Source organism: Anser anser (genome assembly GCF_964211835.1).
Source record: "Anser anser genome assembly, chromosome: 7".
In the NCBI taxonomy this organism is placed as follows: domain Eukaryota; kingdom Metazoa; phylum Chordata; class Aves; order Anseriformes; family Anatidae; genus Anser; species Anser anser.
Genome location: NC_139727.1, coordinates 8,534,836 through 8,554,118, shown reverse-complemented (window position 1 = coordinate 8,554,118; position 19,283 = coordinate 8,534,836). Strand labels below are relative to the sequence as shown.

At 43.2% G+C, this 19,283-nt stretch overlaps 1 protein-coding gene across 17 annotated transcripts in view; it reads right to left on the bottom strand.

The window, feature by feature from the left end:
• The window catches only part of CSGALNACT2 (chondroitin sulfate N-acetylgalactosaminyltransferase 2), a 31,999-nt gene extending 14,105 nt beyond the window's left edge, over positions 1–17,894 (bottom strand). The window contains exons 1-6 of one of the 17 annotated variants that reach the window (XM_083843845.1): positions 17,781–17,886; positions 11,657–11,753; positions 10,864–10,935; positions 9,922–10,036; positions 2,694–2,851; positions 307–1,547 (exon numbers count right to left, since the gene is read on the bottom strand). In XM_083843845.1, coding sequence (XP_083699971.1) covers positions 307–964 — 658 coding nt within the window. In that variant the 5' untranslated portion in view covers positions 965–1,547; positions 2,694–2,851; positions 9,922–10,036; ... (1 more) ...; positions 11,657–11,753; positions 17,781–17,886. Of the gene's footprint in view, positions 1–306; positions 1,548–2,693; positions 2,852–9,921; positions 10,037–10,863; positions 10,936–11,656; positions 11,754–13,011; positions 13,033–17,780 lie in introns of those variants that run through there. The other 16 variants (XM_083843834.1, XM_083843832.1, XM_083843840.1 and 13 more) reach the window with 16 other exon arrangements.
• Between the last annotated feature and the right edge of the window lie 1,389 nt (positions 17,895–19,283).

Here is a 19,283-nt window from a genome sequence, read left to right as displayed (position 1 = left end):
TTCAAAAACATATGCAGTTGCATCACAGACTTGAGCCAAAATCTATTACAAAGGCCTCTATTTTAAGCAGATACAACTTGCCCTGCACACTTCTTTTGAAAAAGATGTCTTCTGAAATGAGTATCTTGTTCCCTACTCAAAAAACATAAGAGGTATTATTCTCATCACCGGAAACAGAAGCTCTTGCTGTATAATTACTGTTTCAAGACTATCTTCAAATAGGTAAAAAGTAAAAATACAAACATAATTAAACGCCCATTGTGATATCGTTACGTTAATTGGCTGGAAAGCATCTAATACACATACCTTCTACAAAATCATTTTCGCTATACAGCTGCCTCTCTCCTACTCCATCATCATCATCTTGACCATCTTCTTCATCTGGATTATTGATAACTTCTAGGCCAGCCTCAATGACTTCCACCAATTCATCTCGTTTATCCTTTCTAACAGGTTTCTCTTCTGGATGCCGAGTGAGCCCCATCTCCAGCTGGAATACTTTCATGGACGTAAAGCTTTCGAAAGGAACGACACCATATTCACTAGGCAGTTTGGCCCCCATGCTCACCTCAGCTTTGTCAATCTGGGAATGGAGGAACTCTAGGAGATCATTCGATGCTTGTTCTTTGGTGCCCTGGTAGTTCATACCATTGACCTTGGGGCTCTTCTTTTCCTGCAGGGTTTTCAATTTATCACTCATCTCCTGAAGCTCTTGCTTTAACTGGGCAATCTGACGTTTCAGACTGGTAGCTCGGTTTTGGTAATGCTCTTCTTGTTCCTGCAAGAGAGCTTGATAGTACTCTTTACCCATGTTCTCACCTATAATGCCAGGTAGAGATCCATTATTATCTGTTTGTGGGGTACACTCGAGCAAATACATGAGCAAAACTAAACTGAATAGAAAGGCAAGGCCCACTAACAGCCAGCGAGTCCTGGCTTGAATTACTAAGCCTCTTCTGGGCATTCTCGAATTATTTCCGTTTCCAAACAAAAAACATAAATTATCTGCTCATGCCTTTTTGGGAACATCACCTCAGAATTCAAATCTCAGGAAATGGAAGAAAACATGACCTTAACTGTTACTGTAAGCTCTGACAAAGTAGCAGATAAGCAATTTTCAACCTCTTCCTTAATCAGGTGTCATTGGAGAGAGAAATCTGAAGTTCCTGCATCAGCCATGACCATCAACTGTATGTTTGGCTGACTCCATACAATTTGTTTAGGATTTCCTACCCCAGACAAAAAAAATGCAAAAAGTGGGGGAGGAAGGAAGACACCAGTGAAGAATCATATTCCCATTTCCTAACAGAAACACAAAGAGTTTTTAGCCTACTTGAAATTCAGCAACGGAAGTCTGCAAAAATCATTTTTATAAACTTGGAAATCGACAGCCTCCCACTTTCCCACTGTGAGAACAGTCTACTGTTTAGTAACAGTAATTGTCATTGGCTAGTCTGACATTTTCCTCTGGCACTTCAGTATTTTATTCCACTTCTCCCTCCTTTCCTTGGAATCTGTGGTTTGAGTCAGCAAATTGAAGACAGAACCTAAAATTAAAAGAAAGGTGCATATTAGAACTACAAAGCAGCTGATCATTTCAAAAACACATGAACGAAGTCATAACATATGGGTGCAAAGGATGACAGTGAGAAGGGGTGGGAAAAGTGAAAAACATTTCTTTCCATTGCAATACCCAGTGATCCCCTTTGACACAGGGTCTGGAAAACAGTAGTAGGAACAATCCAATGAAATGCATTTTTCACATAACTAGCTCTGAGCTAGCTAAAGCAGTAATGGTTCTTCTAGTCTCATCAGGTTTTATTTAATTCCCCTGCTACTTTTTTCCCCTTCCCACTGTGGGAAGAAAAAAAAAGGGAGCATACTCTTCTTATCCCTCTAAACAAAAATCAAAAAAACTTTGACGCAGAAGTTTGCATTTCCATTTGCTTTTACTTCAGTAAAAGTATTTTAGAGAATACTTACTTAATAATAAAGTATTGCAGACTTAAACTTTGAAGTTCACAGAAATGGCATTTCAGAGTAGTACACACAACAGAATTTGTATTTCAAATCTAGATTCCCAGGTGAGGAAAAGGAGCTTCAGACAACTGGACCACTAACATTTCTACCTTTCAATTTGGATAGGTAGAGTAAAGAGGCACTGACATTTTGAACTGGTCATCTCCTTACAGCACTGACTAAGCAGACTACGAACTAAAGACCCGTGAAAAGGTCACAGTTACTTAAGAGGACATCCAAAATGACCATCAGCAAAATGGTTCGTGGGCCTATTTCAGTGACAGTACAAAGAAACAACAAACAGGAGGGATGCAGCAGAAGCAAGCTTGAAGCAGGTTATTCTGCTTCCTAAAGCTAGTAAAACACTCCATTTAAAATTTGGTTGTAGAAATTAAGTGAAGCTCATTCAAACTTATCCAAGGGATCTATTAGTTCTACCTCCATTTTGAACCACGTTGTAAAATTGTCTTGGGGAGATTCTGGAACTTGACTAACTTCAAGTTTTGTTTCAGTATGCTTATTAAATTGGAAAAAAATGCTTACTCCAATCCTCTTTATACATAGGTTGACCAGATTGCTATCTGACTGCCACAAACCAGAAAGCCAGCCTTCTACCATTCTTCCAAATAAAGCCAGTGCCACAAAGCACTTCATGCATTTAGAATACAGCTTACATCCTTGCAACATCTTTCTGATATGTCCTTGTAATATTTCTCACTTTCCATTCAGCTTCCAGCACCAGGATAGCGCTTCAGTGAGTATCAGGTACCATGCATCAGTGGTAGCACGATATTCAGCACCATCACTTGCAAGCAAACTCCAATGACAAAGCCTGAAAGATTAAATAATTTATTTACACCACCAATACTGGTGATCACTGATCCTAAATTTGCATGCATACCATGCACACCAAGTCTTGCAAGAGCTGCACACCTTGTAGTCATCCAGATGAAGCCTATGGTACTGCTTGAAACCATTATAGTACTTCTAGTGCTAGCATCCACATCTGTGACCCAGTCACAAGTATAAATTAGATACTTTATATAACGATTCTATATAAGCAGTTTAAAAGCAACAGTTATCTGAAACCAGAGCTTGTTCTACTCATGTGAAGCTACTGGACACTTAGGTACAAAATAAGCTATGTCAACTGAACTCCAGAGGACATTTTAAGCCCAAATAAGACAGACACTAGTCACTTCTCATTGAACAAACATTAAGGCACTTTATATGCATTTATGTAAAGTGACCAGCACCAGATGTATCCTCAGACTGCTGACCAGGGTCCAGATGTGGTAAATCAAGGCAGACAAAAAAAATAATCTACAGGCTAAAGCTAGTTAACAAAAGTGATGCAATTTCCTATGGTTTCTTTAGTTGCCCATATGATGTTTTTGCACATTTCCTCGTGAATTCTTGTTCTGTTAGAATGCAAGAGGTGAAGCCACAATTAGTAACATGAAGAACCATGTATTTCTTCAAATATACAGAAATGCTAGACTAGCAAAGCCCTTCCATGCAGAAGCTTGGACACCTTATATCAGTTATTGCATACTGAATAATTGATCAATGCAAAAAACACTGAAAAATCCAGCTCCAATTATTTACTGCGCAGCCTTATTACTATTGTCAAGAACAACTGTTTGTATATACAATGATGACAAAATGCTATCACATCATCACAGCAACCAGGTTTTTAAGAGATGCTTTTGGTACGGGGAACAGGGTAGGCAACAAGGCTAAGCCTTACAGCTCAGCAGAACATGAAGAGCACTTGCTGATTTTCCCTCTGCATTTCTCTTCCCTTCCACAGGATAATTAAAAAATGAAGGCATACAGTAGAAACTAGATGCTAGTATTTCTAGTGAAGAGACTGTCTTAATCGCCTACCATTGTACAGTTCAATGATGGGCAGTGCAGGCAACTGTAAACCACTGCTAGATTTGGTTCATCACAACCCCTAGCTTCGAACTGCTTAAGTCATGCGACCTCCTACCACCACAGGCTTTAAATAATCACTAGTTGTTGTTAAGTGATATGCAGAAACCCCTGAAGCTGGGGCATTAGCATATGAGGCCTTCATTCAATTCTCTGATCAATAAGCTGCCTTGTGTTCAATTTTGGCGAGTCACTAAGTTTCTTAGGTCTTATTCTTCTCTTAGAAACAAGTGAAAACAGACTGCCTGATGTGGTGGCAAGAGGACAAAGTATACTAGGAGATTAAGAGTCCCTCAGACAATAGCGAGGGGCCATGAAAGAACAACTCTAGCCTTAATTAGTTCCTTTACTGTGGCCAAATGTACATCATTATGGCAATCGCAAATTGAGTCAGCGTGCCTACACAGGGACTAGCCATTTCCATTGCATCGTCAACACAAGAACAAAAGATTGAGTAACTACAATTTTTGAGTCTTACCTACTGGCACTAGACATCTGTTTCATGGAGCACTGCCATTAGGGGTATTTAAAGCAGAGAAACAATAAAGCCTTTGCAGCAACAGAATGTACTCATGGTGAGCTGTAGAGACCTCACCAATTCTTTTCCTTATTTGTTTTAATTATCCCCTCATTAGTTGAAAGCCTTTCCTAGTGAGCTACTGACAATCTTATTAAGACAGACTTTTGCATAGAGATGGACTTCACCTATTTGTTTTCAACAGTTTTAGTGCAACACCTTAAAGAACAGCCATCTTCCACACTATTGCTTCCATGTGGCCTTTAAAGGCAATCAATGTTTGTGCAACTGATTGTCTTAAACGTTAAGATTTTAAACTGCACATGGAGAGCTGAAGGTGTAAGTTAGTTTACTAAAATGGTGGGGGACTGAGCCTATTCAGATACCTTGTCTTTTTTTGGTACTATTACTGCTCAGAGAGTCAGGAGTCAGATATTGAGATTTTCCCCTCAAAGAGCTTGAATTTTTCTCATTTACTACCTTTTAAGTGTGCTGCCATCTTTGGAAAAGGTTCCAAAGATCTAATAGCTACCAGTGACAGGACTGAGCACATCCCCACCACCACCCTGTCTTTGTTCTTTCAGTTGTAACGTGGTACATTCTAAAGTTTATAAAAGAATAAGATTACCTCAAAAAGTAATCGTGGTAGTTCCTGTGATCAGCATCCTACCATTTAAAGATCAAATTCCAAAACTTTAAATTGCACGTGTTGGTATTTCACTTCATTTCAATTCTTCAAAACAAGGACATTTGCAATAGTCCCCATGATCTCCAAAGAACAAGACCTCTGAGTCTTATGCAATGCTCAGGAAGATTTGCAAGTCTTCTGGAAGCAACTGGTTGTTATTCTTCCTGCATTTCCAGGGCCTTATGTATATTCAGCTATGGAAATGCTTCTGTTCCTTACAAGAGAGCTCACTGATCCTCTACGCACAAGGGGATAGACCCGCATGTTAATTGAAAACGTTTTTAAATTGCTTTTTTATTATATTAGCACTCTGTTTTGGTTCCTTGTTGCAGAGGATGAGTACTTCTTTCTAAACAAGGGAAACATTCACACTTGGAGCAGCAGCCTAATTCAGTATGCTTCCTTCATGCTAGACTGTGCGGACATTCCTCATTTTAACATGTTCTACTTCAGACATGTCCTTTTCATTCTGCATGCCCTAGATGGTCATAGTTAAGCTGCTTAGGAAATTCCAGCTGATTTTCATAGTTGTTTTGTTTGTAACTTCACCAGATGCCACAGACATTGTGTCTTAAATCCTTCCACACAAACACTTTTCTCCTTGGCGAGTTGTATAATGAAAACTTCAGGTCCAGTATCATCCCCTGAATATTTTTTTCCTGTTCAGTGACACCCTCCTCTCAGCATTGCCTGTGAACACTGGAGAAACACTGCACAATCAGTTCATTTCTCCCTTGCTGAAACCAACAAAAAGTTCAATGTTTCTGCTGTCTCAGAGAATCTTTGCATAAAACCCTAAAATGAGAAACCTCAAACCATACCTCTAGTACGCAGAAACACATACTGTGCGCTTAAGTCCATTTGGGTACAACCTCAGAAGAGACAGAGGAAGTTGTTCAAAGGCTGCGTTGTAAAGCTCTAGTCAAATGAGTACCAAAGTCAGGCTTTTCTGCTGTTGGGAACATTACTAGGAAGGTAACAGCAAATAACACATCCAAGAGGAGTTAGTGGCCAGTTTCCTGAGAAAGGTGAGAACCAATCTTTCATCTGGTACCTCACTCACCCTCACTGGACTAACTATGGACAACGTTACTATCGCCTGACTTGCTTTCAGGTACATTTCTACTTCAGGTAGCCCGAAGACAAGAAAGAAGCTGAAAACCACTGTCCATTTATGGAAAGAAAGCCAGCAGGAAAGTGAAAATAACCACAAAGTAATGGAAAAAGAATCTGGGAATTGCACATATCACAACCACTGCCCATGCACATCACAGTCACTTGCACTGGGCAGCAGCTCATTTGCAACGTTTTGAAAGCTTAGTGCCTAGCAGTGTTCCAATCCACCACAACAGGCAAACTTAGTTTAAGCACAGACCTTAACCTTTGCAACTCATTATCTGACTGGAATTCAAGTGTTTTTTCTTCACATTGCCTCTTACAATCATCCAAGTTTCCTAGTGACTTCTCATACATCTTCCAGCACTCCCACTGGAAGTCACATTACCTCGGCATGCTCACATGGATACTACTGTATAGAACAAAACCTGTAAAAGCACACACCACTGTTCTCTAAACCAAACAGGACAGTTACTGCAGAAAGTTGTTTTCCAGACACTGCAGATCAAAGCCAGAAGTCCAGTTGATCTCCAACCTAAAAATCAGTCAACCTTAACACTTACAAATTCATCAGCTCCACTTGGCTGATAAATAAGAAAAGTGGCTGCATTCAGCTGGAGGCCATAAGCCATGCCACAGACCTGCAGCAGTAATGGACACCTAACCTTTGAGGTACTGCAGCATCACCTGGCTGCTCATCAGCTAACAATCCAGGATAACGCTGAGCTCTAAGTTTAACACCACTCATTCACTCACAGCTGTTTTATGGTCTCCCTTTAGTTTCTTTGTTATGAATTCCCACTGGCAAATCCAGAGTCCTGCAGGGGAAAGATGACAGTTGCACACTGATCACTGAAGAGGATCTTCCTTCATTTTTAATTGAAGATGTGGAAAAAAACACCCAGGCAACAAAAGCTATTGCATACATTATGAAAAGCCTGTAATGAATATTGCAGGTTGAGTATACCTGCAATAGCTATCCTCAGACATTTGTTTAGTTCCTAAACGGGAAGGAAAACAGACCTTTGGCACAAGGATCACAGTAGTACTAGTAGCATACCTGCAAAAAGTTCAGACACGGGAACCACTGGGAAAAAGTACTTCAGTGATGCATGACAATCACAGGATTTGTTACTGAAAAATACAGGCTTAAGGAGAACATCTGCATGGATATTCCTCATGCTAATGGTTTACTTGAACAAAAGTAACACCATGTTTTGTGAGCAGACACTTATCTCTGAAATAAAATTAAGACTAGCCTTCCACATGTTTCTACTTCCCTATTACAGACTGGAGTACACAATGAGGATGTACAGGGTCTCACTTCCCTTCTTTCATACAGCAGACAAACTCATGTCCAACACACAAGGCTTTACCGCTAGGAAATTTTACCCTTACCCACTTATAAACGAGGTTCTGCTGCTGTATCTTGGCTGCATCTTTTTGGGAGATGCAACTGAAGCAGGGCACTTCGTAGTAGCTAGAAGCTTCTTTAAATAGAACAGAATAGAGTATGGTTTCATCTTAATAGCGAGTTCAATCATCATAGGATTGAGAATACTTACATTTATCCTATGAAGGACAAATAAGCAAGTCTTACTCATCACACACTTCAAAAAAATCTCTTCAATTTCTACTTCAGTTTCAAAATGTTCAATTCCATGTATTTTCACAATTGTCTCAAGTCAATACAGAAAAATCACAGCTGTGAAGTTCCTGTCCTCTATCACATTCCCCCCTTTCCGATCCAACATGGACAGACAGAAGGTTAATCAGCATGCCAATCAAACAGAACAGAAAATCTGTTTTCCATAGTATCAGTTCTCACTGCTACAGCTAAAGCAGAAGAAAAAAACAAGCAGAAGATAATATACAATCCAGAAATGGTGCTACTTTTGCCACTACAGTCCCTGGAAGAAAAAAGAACCCTGCTGTCACCCTCAGATGAGTGATGTGCAAACTGTACTGAAACCATTTAACCCAATTCTTACATGACTTGCTGTGAAATGACATGGAAAAAATGGCCTTTTGATAAAGTGGTTTTATCTTCCTTAGGTGATGGAAGGAAATGAATTATTGTTTGTCCTGGCAGCTGCCGCTCCTACACAAAACAGAGTTCATTATATAGTTAAGTGGACAATGAATGAATTTGATTCACATTACTTACTTTATACCTAATCCAAAATAAACAATGAACTCATGAAAGTGAGTCCTATTTTGGCTTCAGTGGAGGCTAGAGCAAGCCCATTTATCTGGAAACTTCTGAATGGAAATGGGAAATCAAAACACAAACAGCTACACCTTAAATGACCTGTTCATTATTATCCTCATTGTAGATAACACCTGGAAATAGAATCAACTCATGGCTGCTTAACTGTTTAATGAAGACAGGCATCTTCTTGGCAAGAAGCCAGTGACGAAGCATCCCATGTAAGGCTAAGTTGAAGGGTATGGGGTTTTTTTCTTAGTTTTAGATTACTGAGTTGCTATCCTGAAACAATCACTAGCTCCCAAAACCTAAGTTTCTTATTTTACACAGCTTTTCCTATAGTTGATATTAATTTGTTGGCTTTTGCATTCCTGTAGGCACTACTCCCCTTTTTAAAACTGACAAACTCCAAACTTGGGGAAGTGAATCTTTTTACTCTTATTGCAAGGGGATTAAAAGAAGAGCAGCACTAACATGACTAGATTCATTTTGCATACCCTGTGTTATTACACTTACACCTAGAAATAGGAACAGAAACACAAGTCGTAGTATTACCTTAGTACAAGTAGCGGTGAAGCACTTTATCGTCATTCCTAACATCTTAAACAGCAAGTCATTTTTCACGTGAGCATTAAGCAATACAGGCCAAGAACCTGACCCACTTGTACCAAGTGCTTTACAAGAACCTTGTTAACAACCTATTCTCCATGAGGGACTGTGTAAGCTGCATGGGAAACTAACATTACAGCAAGTTGGTTTCCAGGTCCAGAAGTGCAGCTTACTCAAACACAGCGCTCAGGTCTGCTCACTGAAGGCTGCCAGTTAGGAAAAATATTGTGGAAAGCAGGTTCTGGAAGCTCCAATGGTAAGGGCAAGGCTGGGAAGGGCTGTCTGTCTTCATTCAAAACCAGAACTATTGATTATGCAAGAGCCATCAAACATACCCATGGCAATTCAAGGCAGTCTGTCCATATAAGGCTTCAATATAATTTTTTACTGAGTTGTGTGCTACATGAAAAATCTACTTTGGTTCACTACCCTCAACATTTTCTTTCTAAGCATATTGAATTGATACCTACATAATTCATGAGTAAGTATTACACTTGACCAATAATTCTTCTAAGTAATACTGTATATAATTAGAAGAAAACACTACAGAAGTACTGATGCACCTGTTAATTCTTAGAATTTGTAAAGGAGATTGTAAGTAGAAACATTATTCTACCAGCTGAAAGTTGCCATCCTTCACAGTCACTACCTCATAACAGTACATGCAACACTACACAGTCAATCAAGGATGAAGAGCCAGGTGCATTACCAGGAAAGATAGCTCAAGCAAAACTAAATCACCTTTTTTTTTTTACAGCAACTTCAGCTTGTCCTCAAGAATGCATAGCAGTCTGTTAGAGTACATGCAGTGCAACCTCTACGCACCTTTCAGTATGACGAAGCAACAGATGTTGCAAGGAACATCAATAAAACTTCGAACATTCGGTAGTCTTCAAAACAAAATGCTGTAGAAGGCTTGTTGTACAGGAAAACAGCCTATCTGGGGAAAGAAAAAACAATTACTCTCATCACATCATCTTACAGTGAAGAAGGAAAAGTAAAACGCACTGAAAATGTTGCATCACTTCAAGCATCTAAGGCAGTGACAGCTAAGCACTCCCCGCATACAAGACAAATATGTTCCAGCAAGTGCTACAGAGCCCTAAAAGGTACATCTAACCCAAGAACATAGTATTGGCACAGCATACCTACACAGAAAATTGCATCAATACAAGTACATTGAAAATAAAAAGACACAATGACTGAAGTTGTTAGTTGTGCGAACAGTAGCAGACAAAGTTGAAAGTCATGTGCTTTCTGGAAATGGGGTATGCTTCGGTAAAAAAAAATCTATGTTATCAAAATCAAGCGTTCTTCCATTTTCTCAGTTCTCCTAATCATCATCCAGTTCTCTTTGTGTGGAGATCTCAACATGGCAGTTATGGTAGCATACGCATAGTAAGATGTACTTATTCCAACATGTGAACTCTTGTGCTATATTTAAAGGATAGCTGTCATCCGAGTTCATACACAGAACCAGTGGAACGTTTCCCACCATGGGAGGTAAGGAGGGAAGTCAAACACTCTGTTGCCTTACAGTTGTAAAACAGAACTGAAATGCTTTAGGACAGACTAGATCCTCTCTGAAGCTCTCAAAGACAGTTAACAGGCAGTTATCATATGCTGTTTTCTTTTTACCCCACCAGAAGATGAGACTGAAAAGGACAGTCCTCAGCCAGGCTTTCCTTTCTGACAGTTACACTGCTGATTATAGGCAGCATTTAAAAAGACAAAAAAAATCCAACTTGTCCCCAGGATTGAGTTTACCTTCAATATTTTTTCCACAGTACGAGCCATATTACTGTTTCCACAGAGTTACAAATCCAAATTATGATGAAGCTGTAGCAGTTAAAAGGAAGAGAGTGAAGTTAAGTTCTCAAGTGCACCTGAATCTTGCTTAAAAAGACCTTCAGGCTTCTATTAATACCAGCCCTAAAAGCTGGAACATAAAAGCATTGATTTAAATTTCATCATAATGGTTTAATTGGAAAACTGAGGGCTAAGTAGTATCACAGAGGCGTTCCCAAAGTTACAATTTATTAGTGAATTTGTGCAGTACCCTGAACTAACTAGTATTTACCCAGAAATCTCTCCACTGTGAGTCTGAACAGCAATAAAACCGCTACAGCCACCCACTGGAAGACACTTATGTCCATTCTGTCCAACTGCTCTTAAGACCTCCAAAACACCTAAAACCTGTTTAAAATGCAAATAGATACAGAAATTGAGGAAAGCAACGATCCCACAGGATTCTTGTTTTTCTTTTTAAATAAATGGGATCAGCTAGCTTAAGTTGACGTGGTATCAGAACTGGGATGACTTCACTATTCCTCAGCCCATGGAACTAAGACAAGGGGAACACAACCTACAAATATTTTGAAAATAGCTAACAACTACAGCGGTTTAAGTTCTGCTTTCAGCACAAGTCAGGCATGAATATGTCACCAGAAATGAAAGCTGGATGCCAAATGATTGAGAAACATCTGGTGCATTCCAGAAGCACAGCTAGATGTGCTTATACCATCTATCATTTCGACATTACAACTGAGGAGAAACTTACTCTCAAAGGACTTGAAGCAGAGAAGCTAGCAGCTTGTCAGAGCTATTTATCCTGGTGTTTCTTCTCTAAAATGTTGTCTTGCATTGGAAAAAGCCATCTGTATGAAAAAATAGAACTCTCTCAGCACTTAACGTTACCCTGATCCTTCCCTTTTTGTTTCTCAAGTGCCTGAAATCAGCTTTTGGGACATTTGAACCATCTTTCCTCCTCTTCCCATCAACAGAGGAAGATCACCATTTAGAGGGGAGAAACATCAGGAGTTTCTGTAAGCCTCTCTAGTTTTTGCACGTCCTTCGTGCAATTCTTCTACTGCACTGATATTCTCCAATTATTGTTGCTGGTTTTGTTGCACAGCAGGGAAAGATTAAGATGTTACTACAGACACTTATCACAAAATGTTTATTCAAAGTGACATTTGACACATGGTACCACTGGCAACAACTTCTGTTAAGCTATTTTAACACCTCGAGGTTTTTCTTCCCTCTCCTTTCTCTTCTGGTCCCTTCAGAGGGTGACTTAAACCTCTATCACTTCTCACCTCTTTGTCTAGCAAGGTAAAACTAACAGAGGCTCAGCAGCTTGCAAGACTGAAGAGCAGTACTGAAAGGTTAAATGGGAAAAATTCAAGGTCACTGGATTACATCAAAAGAAACCTGCAGGACATGCTCAATAGCACCTACCAGCAGAATCTAACAGAGCAATTTGGAGGCCAAGCCTCAGCCCTGCTGCCTGCAGGGAGCAGGGGCAGGAGGTGGCACCGTGCAGGCTCCTTCGCAGGGCAGCACCGAGCCCCAGCCACCAGCTGCCCGGCACATCCTTCTGCTCTGCAAGCCGCGGGTCTGAAGCCTTCCCTCTGTATCAGAAGCTCCCACATCATGGCAAAGATGGACCAAGACTGCTAAGTGATAACAGCTTCATTTCCACTTTAACGGAGCACCGGCAGCACAAAGATGCAAGCCCTCCGCTGCCCACAGGGCTGCAAGAAGCGTCGAGACTGCTGACAAGCGTCCTATCGTTTCTGACACCACTGCTTGGAGAAACTTTTTACGGGACAGCAGAAGTGCTACTGCAACTCATCTGAAAGCTACCACCCAAACCACTCTTCCAGGACAGACTTCATTATAGAGAAGCTAATGACTTAGCCCTCTGTATAACTCCAGAGCCCCTTAGTTATGTTCAAGATGAGCAAACTCTGAAAATCCGAAATGCTCTAAAACATGAGTTAGCTTGCCTCATATCCTCGGCTTTAATACACTCGCACTGCTTTAATGCAGCATTCCCTGTTGTTTACTTTGCACTGCTGCTGAACATCTGCCCCGCAGCAGCAAGAAACTCAGCCCAGACAAGTCACCCACCTATTACTGCTGTTTCTCCACAGAAGATACAGGCATGCAAACTCCAGAGACTGCACGCTGAATTAGGAGAAAATCGGCCTTGTTAGCTATCAAGTTGTAACTGTAACAGCATATCCCCACAAACCAAGGGTCAAACATCTACACACCGTTACTTACAGCACCTCTGTGTAACAGCACCTCACCCACCAGTTTTAAACTCACACAGCTCTATGTAGCTGGACACATACAAGCTGCAAACTGTCCTTCCTTCAAAACTGGCATCTGAAAGTTTATTAGGGTCCTTTTTCCCTATGAGATTATCTGGGAGCAGTCACCCTAATTCCCAAATACTAATATTAATACAAAACTAGCATAGCTTCATGTACAACCTTCTGAAGGTATCCTACAGTTTTGATCTTTCATGAATGTGCTCATCTACTGTCTTGCCAAAAAAGCATGATTAATAGTGCAGCCACATTAACCTCCTTCTTGGATGGATATTCATTAGCCACCAAAATTAAATACAAGAATCCAGTACCTATATAGGGACAAAAAATCTGAAGTGTTTAGTGATTTTACTTGGAAATATTTATTATGTGCAAGTCTTGCATTTTAAGTTCACCGTTAGATCATAGCTGTCCTGCACTGTATTGTTTTAACTTCAAACACACAAAGACAAATCTTACACAGTGCTCGGCTCCGTGACTTCTGTCTGTGACAGCCACTAAGGATGTGGCAGGATCCATCTACAGAGGATTAATTAGCCATGAAAGAATTATTTCTATTCTACAATTGGAATATCCATTTCATTTAAAAGCAATTCCTTACAGTAAGCCAGAGGAAGAACAGTAAAGTTATTTCCCATGTTTTGGGAGAGAGGTTCCAAGTGTTTCTGCCCACCCAGCCCTCCCCAGCTTCAGTCCCGCCACCTGTTGCCAAACACCCCACCACTCCTGCACATCACATTTTTTAGTCACCTATTGGGCACCCACACTCAAATGTGAAGCCTCTCACCCCTCCATCTATTGAAACAATTAATTGGTAACTTGGGTCACTTCTTGCCTTAGTAGAGAAGTTACTGGGGACGCCTGCTGCAGACACCAGAAGCACCTGTACGCTGGCCTCAAGGTGCTTTCTGGACAGCTGCCCTGAGGAGAGCCCATCAGAAACCCCAGTACCATAAAGGACCATAAAGGAAATTGATCCTCTTCCAGAAGTGGCTTTACCAGCAAAACAGGACTGCTTAATATGAAGAAGGAAGTAAGGGAAGAGAAAAAACAGACAAGCCCTCTATCATCCACCTCGCCAGTGAGATAGCCACATTTAATACAAAGGAGGAAGACAGTGAAACAAAAGCAGGGACAGACCTGCCCTTTGTGTCACCCGCCAACACCACTGCTGGCAACAAAAGCCTCCCATGTGTCTGCTGAGGAGATGCCCAGCGGCCACGGCAGGGTGAGGAGAAGCAGCAGAGGGCTGAAGACCCCGAGCCCCAAGGGAGCACAGCCGGGGGCTAGGCCCAACACACGTGGGGCTGTGTGGTGCTCGTGCCACAGGCAGAAGTCAGCCAGTAAACACACCAGTCACCATGGTTATTTTAAATTTCGGTTGGAGATGACTGAGGCAGGAAGTGGTTAGATTAAAAAAAGTATGTGCAAGATTTCCTCAAACAATAGCTTCCTCACCTAAGGTCTTATTTGGATACTTGGCCTTGAAACAGTGACATGCCATTTATGCTCTTTCCAACTCTCATACTTGCATTCACAGCACCCGCAGTGGCTTCCCAGTTTTACCAACACACTAAAACAAAGCTTTAGAGAACTTGGTGAATGGAATAAGCGTTTAAAAACCGTTAGGATAGAAGATGGATCACATATGAGTTCTACCATACTCCACCCTGCAATAGCTATCAAGCAAGCATCTCCTGCTGGCCTCCCAACATGCAAAATGCAAACAGTATGGACAGCATAGTGCCAAGGAAACAAGCTTCTCACGTCTGCTCTAATGTGCTGTATTTTCAATGCAGCAAAGTCCTCCAGGATTAGGAAAACAGGCTCACTTTTCTTTCCCCTTGAGCATTTGATCTATATTGACTACATACAGCTTCCATCGAGTATCTAGTTATTTTTGCTTAAAAAACCACTCAGTACAACTGATTTTACAACACACAGCCCAGTTTAAGACTCCCAAGAACTATTAAGCTAACTGACCTGCCCACATTTTTTAGTAGACGCAAGATACCAGCAGGTCTACTTTAAAGGTGGTTATAACAGGCTTAGATGACAGAAGCAGCTAGATGGCCTCAAAGGTTCCAGTCCGTTCACACCTAACGACACTCATGACACGAAGAACCACAGGTTGCTGAACTGTTCCTACCTTGATTATTTTTTCAAGAATAGGTTCACAAAAAAGAAATTAAGAACACAAGTCAGCTTGTACTTCCAGACTTTTCTAACAAACAATATTATTAATGGGAGTGCTGGGCTTTTTTAATCACACAAAATGAAGCTGGTCTGGCAAATAGTTACAAGTGCCCTCCTGCAAATGCTTCTTATAAGCTGCAGTCATAACTCAAAAGTAATATTATATTCCCACTCTTCTACAGAAGCATAACATTTCTTTGTGAACATTTTGTGATTTATGATTTCACTTTCCCCCCCACTTCCAGCACCACGCTTGCAAGAACGTAAGTAGTTGCATGGATAAAACACAAATATTTATTTTTTTTAAGAAAACCCACTACACTCTTCAAACATTTTTTCATTGTGCCCTTTGAAAGCTTTTTCTTTAAGAAATATTTAAAGAAATAAGAAAATCTTGTACTTGAAAACCTTGTCTGTTTGCTATTTTATCTCTCCACAACCCAGATCATTATGCTCTCCTCCTGTATGTTTACTCTGGTGGGCTAGTCCTCTATGAAAGAGGAAGACAGATGAGCTAACTGAAAGCAAAACATATTATTAGTTCCAACACCACCCAAACCCTTACCCAAAATCTGAGCACCATCCCACCTCCACAGCCCTGCTCCAACATTATTTAATGACAAAATACTGCAAGTCATGAAGTTTGCTTCATAATGACAGACTGTTACAGAGTTAAGAAAAACATTGTGCAATTCAGTTAAAAAATGGCATCGTATTTCCCACACCCTCCCTCCCCCACGTTCAGTTTTATTTATTTAAGATCGTGCCATTTTGGTGGTCCATTTTTACATAGAGGTCAATTGAATGCTTCTGACAATTAAGAAAATAGCTGACTGTGGTGAATGGGTAGAAACTGTTACACCAAATATGATGTGGGTTCTCTTGGCAACAGACCACAGCTGCTTATCATTCAGCTATGCCCCCAGATGAGGTTTTTCATTCACTTGGGAAGACCCAGATCCCAGGACTGGAATTCAAAAGCAAAGAATTTAAATTCACAAATAATTTGATGCAATTTATACCATGATGCAGCAGCCTCAATAATACCTTTGGGGTTCTCTGTTTATTCATTTGTTGGATTTTTTGTTTTTGTTTAAAGCCTGAGAAGGACACTGAAACAAACTCACAGATGGAAGAGACAAAGAACCATTCAAGCTCAACAGATCTTAATCACAAGTTTTTGTGGGTTTCCTCCAGGAACAGGCAAGCCAAACAATTCCTATTTGTGCCGTGCAGCCCTGCACTTAATAAACGTGCTCCTCATCCTACCCTCAGGTTATCGATGGCTCAGGACAGGGGTCCCATAGCACCACCCAGTGCGGTCTCCCGACGCTCACAATACAGACCTACCAGCCAGAGGCTCCCATAAAAGCCTGCGGGTGTAATTGAGACCCTCAGCTAACAACACCCTGTCAGCAAGAGCCATCTACCTCCCCTGACAGCTGCTGGGAACACATCCAGGCTGCTGTCTCTGACAGTGCCTGGGGACTCGCTATCTCACTAATAAATAAAGGGAGGCCAGAAATCTCCTTCTACCACACTGAAAGAGAACTGCAACTTAAAGCCAGCACAAGCTGGGAAGTCTTGCTCATGGTAGTTACAATCCCTCAAAGAGAAAAGAAAAGGTTTGAGTACACAGCCTTAGCCTGAGGACACCGCCTCTGTGCTAAGCCGCCCTCACCCGCGCTGCCCATGGGGCAGGATGGCACACGGCTTACCTACAGCTCCGCAGAGAGCCCTGCATCTCGATTCCTACCTGACAGGGGACTGGGAAAAGAAAAAGCAGCCCAACAAGCCACAGATTAAAGTAAGTGCTAAAGAAGCAGATCTAGATGATTCCTCACCAAACAGATGTAAGTTCAACGTTTTGTATGCCCAGCTTTAACAGCTGGCTTACCGATCGCAACCCCCCCCCCCCCCGGCTCTGCTTTGTATTCCTGCGATACACGAGCTGGTTTCGGGGTTAACAGGCGCTAACAGGACTCGAGGTGACCCAATGCCGCCGGGCAGCCCCGAGGCGCCCCCCCACCCACCACGACCACGGGGGTTCCGCGACCAGCGGCCAGCCCGGAGCGGAGCAGGGGGCACCGAGGCGGGTGGAGGGATAGCGGCTGGAGCCTGGCGCGGCGCCACCGCGACAGAGCCCCCGCCCCGAGCCCCCAGCCCCAGCCCCAGCCCCAGCCCCAGCCCCACCCGGCCCCAGCCACCGCGGTCAGGGCGGTGCAGGGCGAGCACAGCGCGGCGGGCTGCCTGCTGCCCCTGCCCAGCCGCCGGCCCCGGGGCGCCCCGCAGGGAGCCGGGCAGGTAGGCGGTGGGCGGGTGGGTGCTGGGGGGGCCGCGGCGCGGTGCCGGGACGCCCCTACTCACCCGCGGGCCCCGCCGCCGAGCCGCGGCCCCACTTCCTGTGCGCTAGGAAATGAGCGGGCGGAGCGGCTCCCGGCCGCCCTTAAAGGGGCTGGCGCCGGCCCCCCGACCGCCTCCGGGGCGGTGCCGGGCCGCGGCCGCGCTGTGGGGGCGCCCCGGTTCCGCACGTGGAGCTCTCCCCGCTCCCCGCCGCCGCCCCGGGCCGGGCCCCGCCGCGGCCCCGCTCCGCTAATGCTCCGCTAATGTTCCTCCTGTCACCAACACTGCGCCGCTGGGCGGTGGCCGCTGCGGACAAGGCACTGGTCTTGACAAGGAAACGTGAGGGGAGTTGTTCTCCACTCGCCCCGGTGTTTAGTTACAGCTCTGTATCAGTTCGTTAGTTCTTCAGTTCATCAAATAAAAATAATAATTATTAAAAAAAAAAAAATCTGTAGGTCTTAGCTTAAAAGGATGCTAGGTTTAGGATCTTGGGCACTCTTCAGCAGTCCGTGTGGAGGGTAGTCTGTAACAACCTGAAAGGGTACAGGCAAAACCATGAAGCGGGTGAGATAGCAATCACAGAATAATAGAATCATCAAGGTTGGAAAAGAACCTAAAAATCATCTGGCCCTACCATCACCCTACCACCACTGTCACCCACTAAACCATGTCCCTAAGCACCACGTGCAACTTTTCCTTAAACACCCCCAGGGACGGTGACGCCACCACCTCCTTGAGCAACCTTTTCCACTGCCTGGCTGCTCTTTCTGAGAAGACATGTCTCCTCATTTCCAACCTAAACCTCCCCTGGTGCAACTTGAGGCCATTCCCTCTAGTCCTATCGCTGGTTATCTGCGAGAAAAGGCTGACCCCCAGCTTCCCACAACTTCCTCTCAGGTAGTTGTGGAGAGCAGTGAGGCCTGCCCTGAGCCTCCCCTTCTCCAGACCAAACAACCCCAGTGCCCTCAGCCGCTCCTCACAGGACTTGTGTCCCAGGCCCTTCACCAGCTTCACAGCCCTTCTCTGGACACGCTCCAGGGCCTCGATGTCTTCTTGAAGTGAGGGGCCCAAAACTGAGCACAGGACTCGAGGTGTGGCCTTCAGCAGAGCAGAGCACAAGGGAACCATCACCTCCCTGGTCCTGCTGGCTACATTCTGTCATAACTATATATGAAATATCTCTGGCCCTGTTCATCAAAAATCGATTCGTATGCGCTCAGAAGTGACCAAGGATCTGTTCTGTAAAGATCCATGCCCCGCACTCTGCTGGTTTGCCCACAACACCGTGGCGCAGCATCACCCACGTGAGGGAGAGGCGGGCATCAGCACCCTGTGGAGCAAGGCCTCGCAGGCTCTCGGCAGCGGACACTGCCATCCCTGGCACATTGTGGGTGTATCCCAAACCAGTACAGAACAGCCCTTTGTCTTCAGGCAGGCTGAAACTGGCCCCTTCATAAATAGCCCCTTGCCCTGTGCACCGCACAACCTGAGGGAGGGCTGGATGCTGGGGAGCCTGATCTGCCTGGC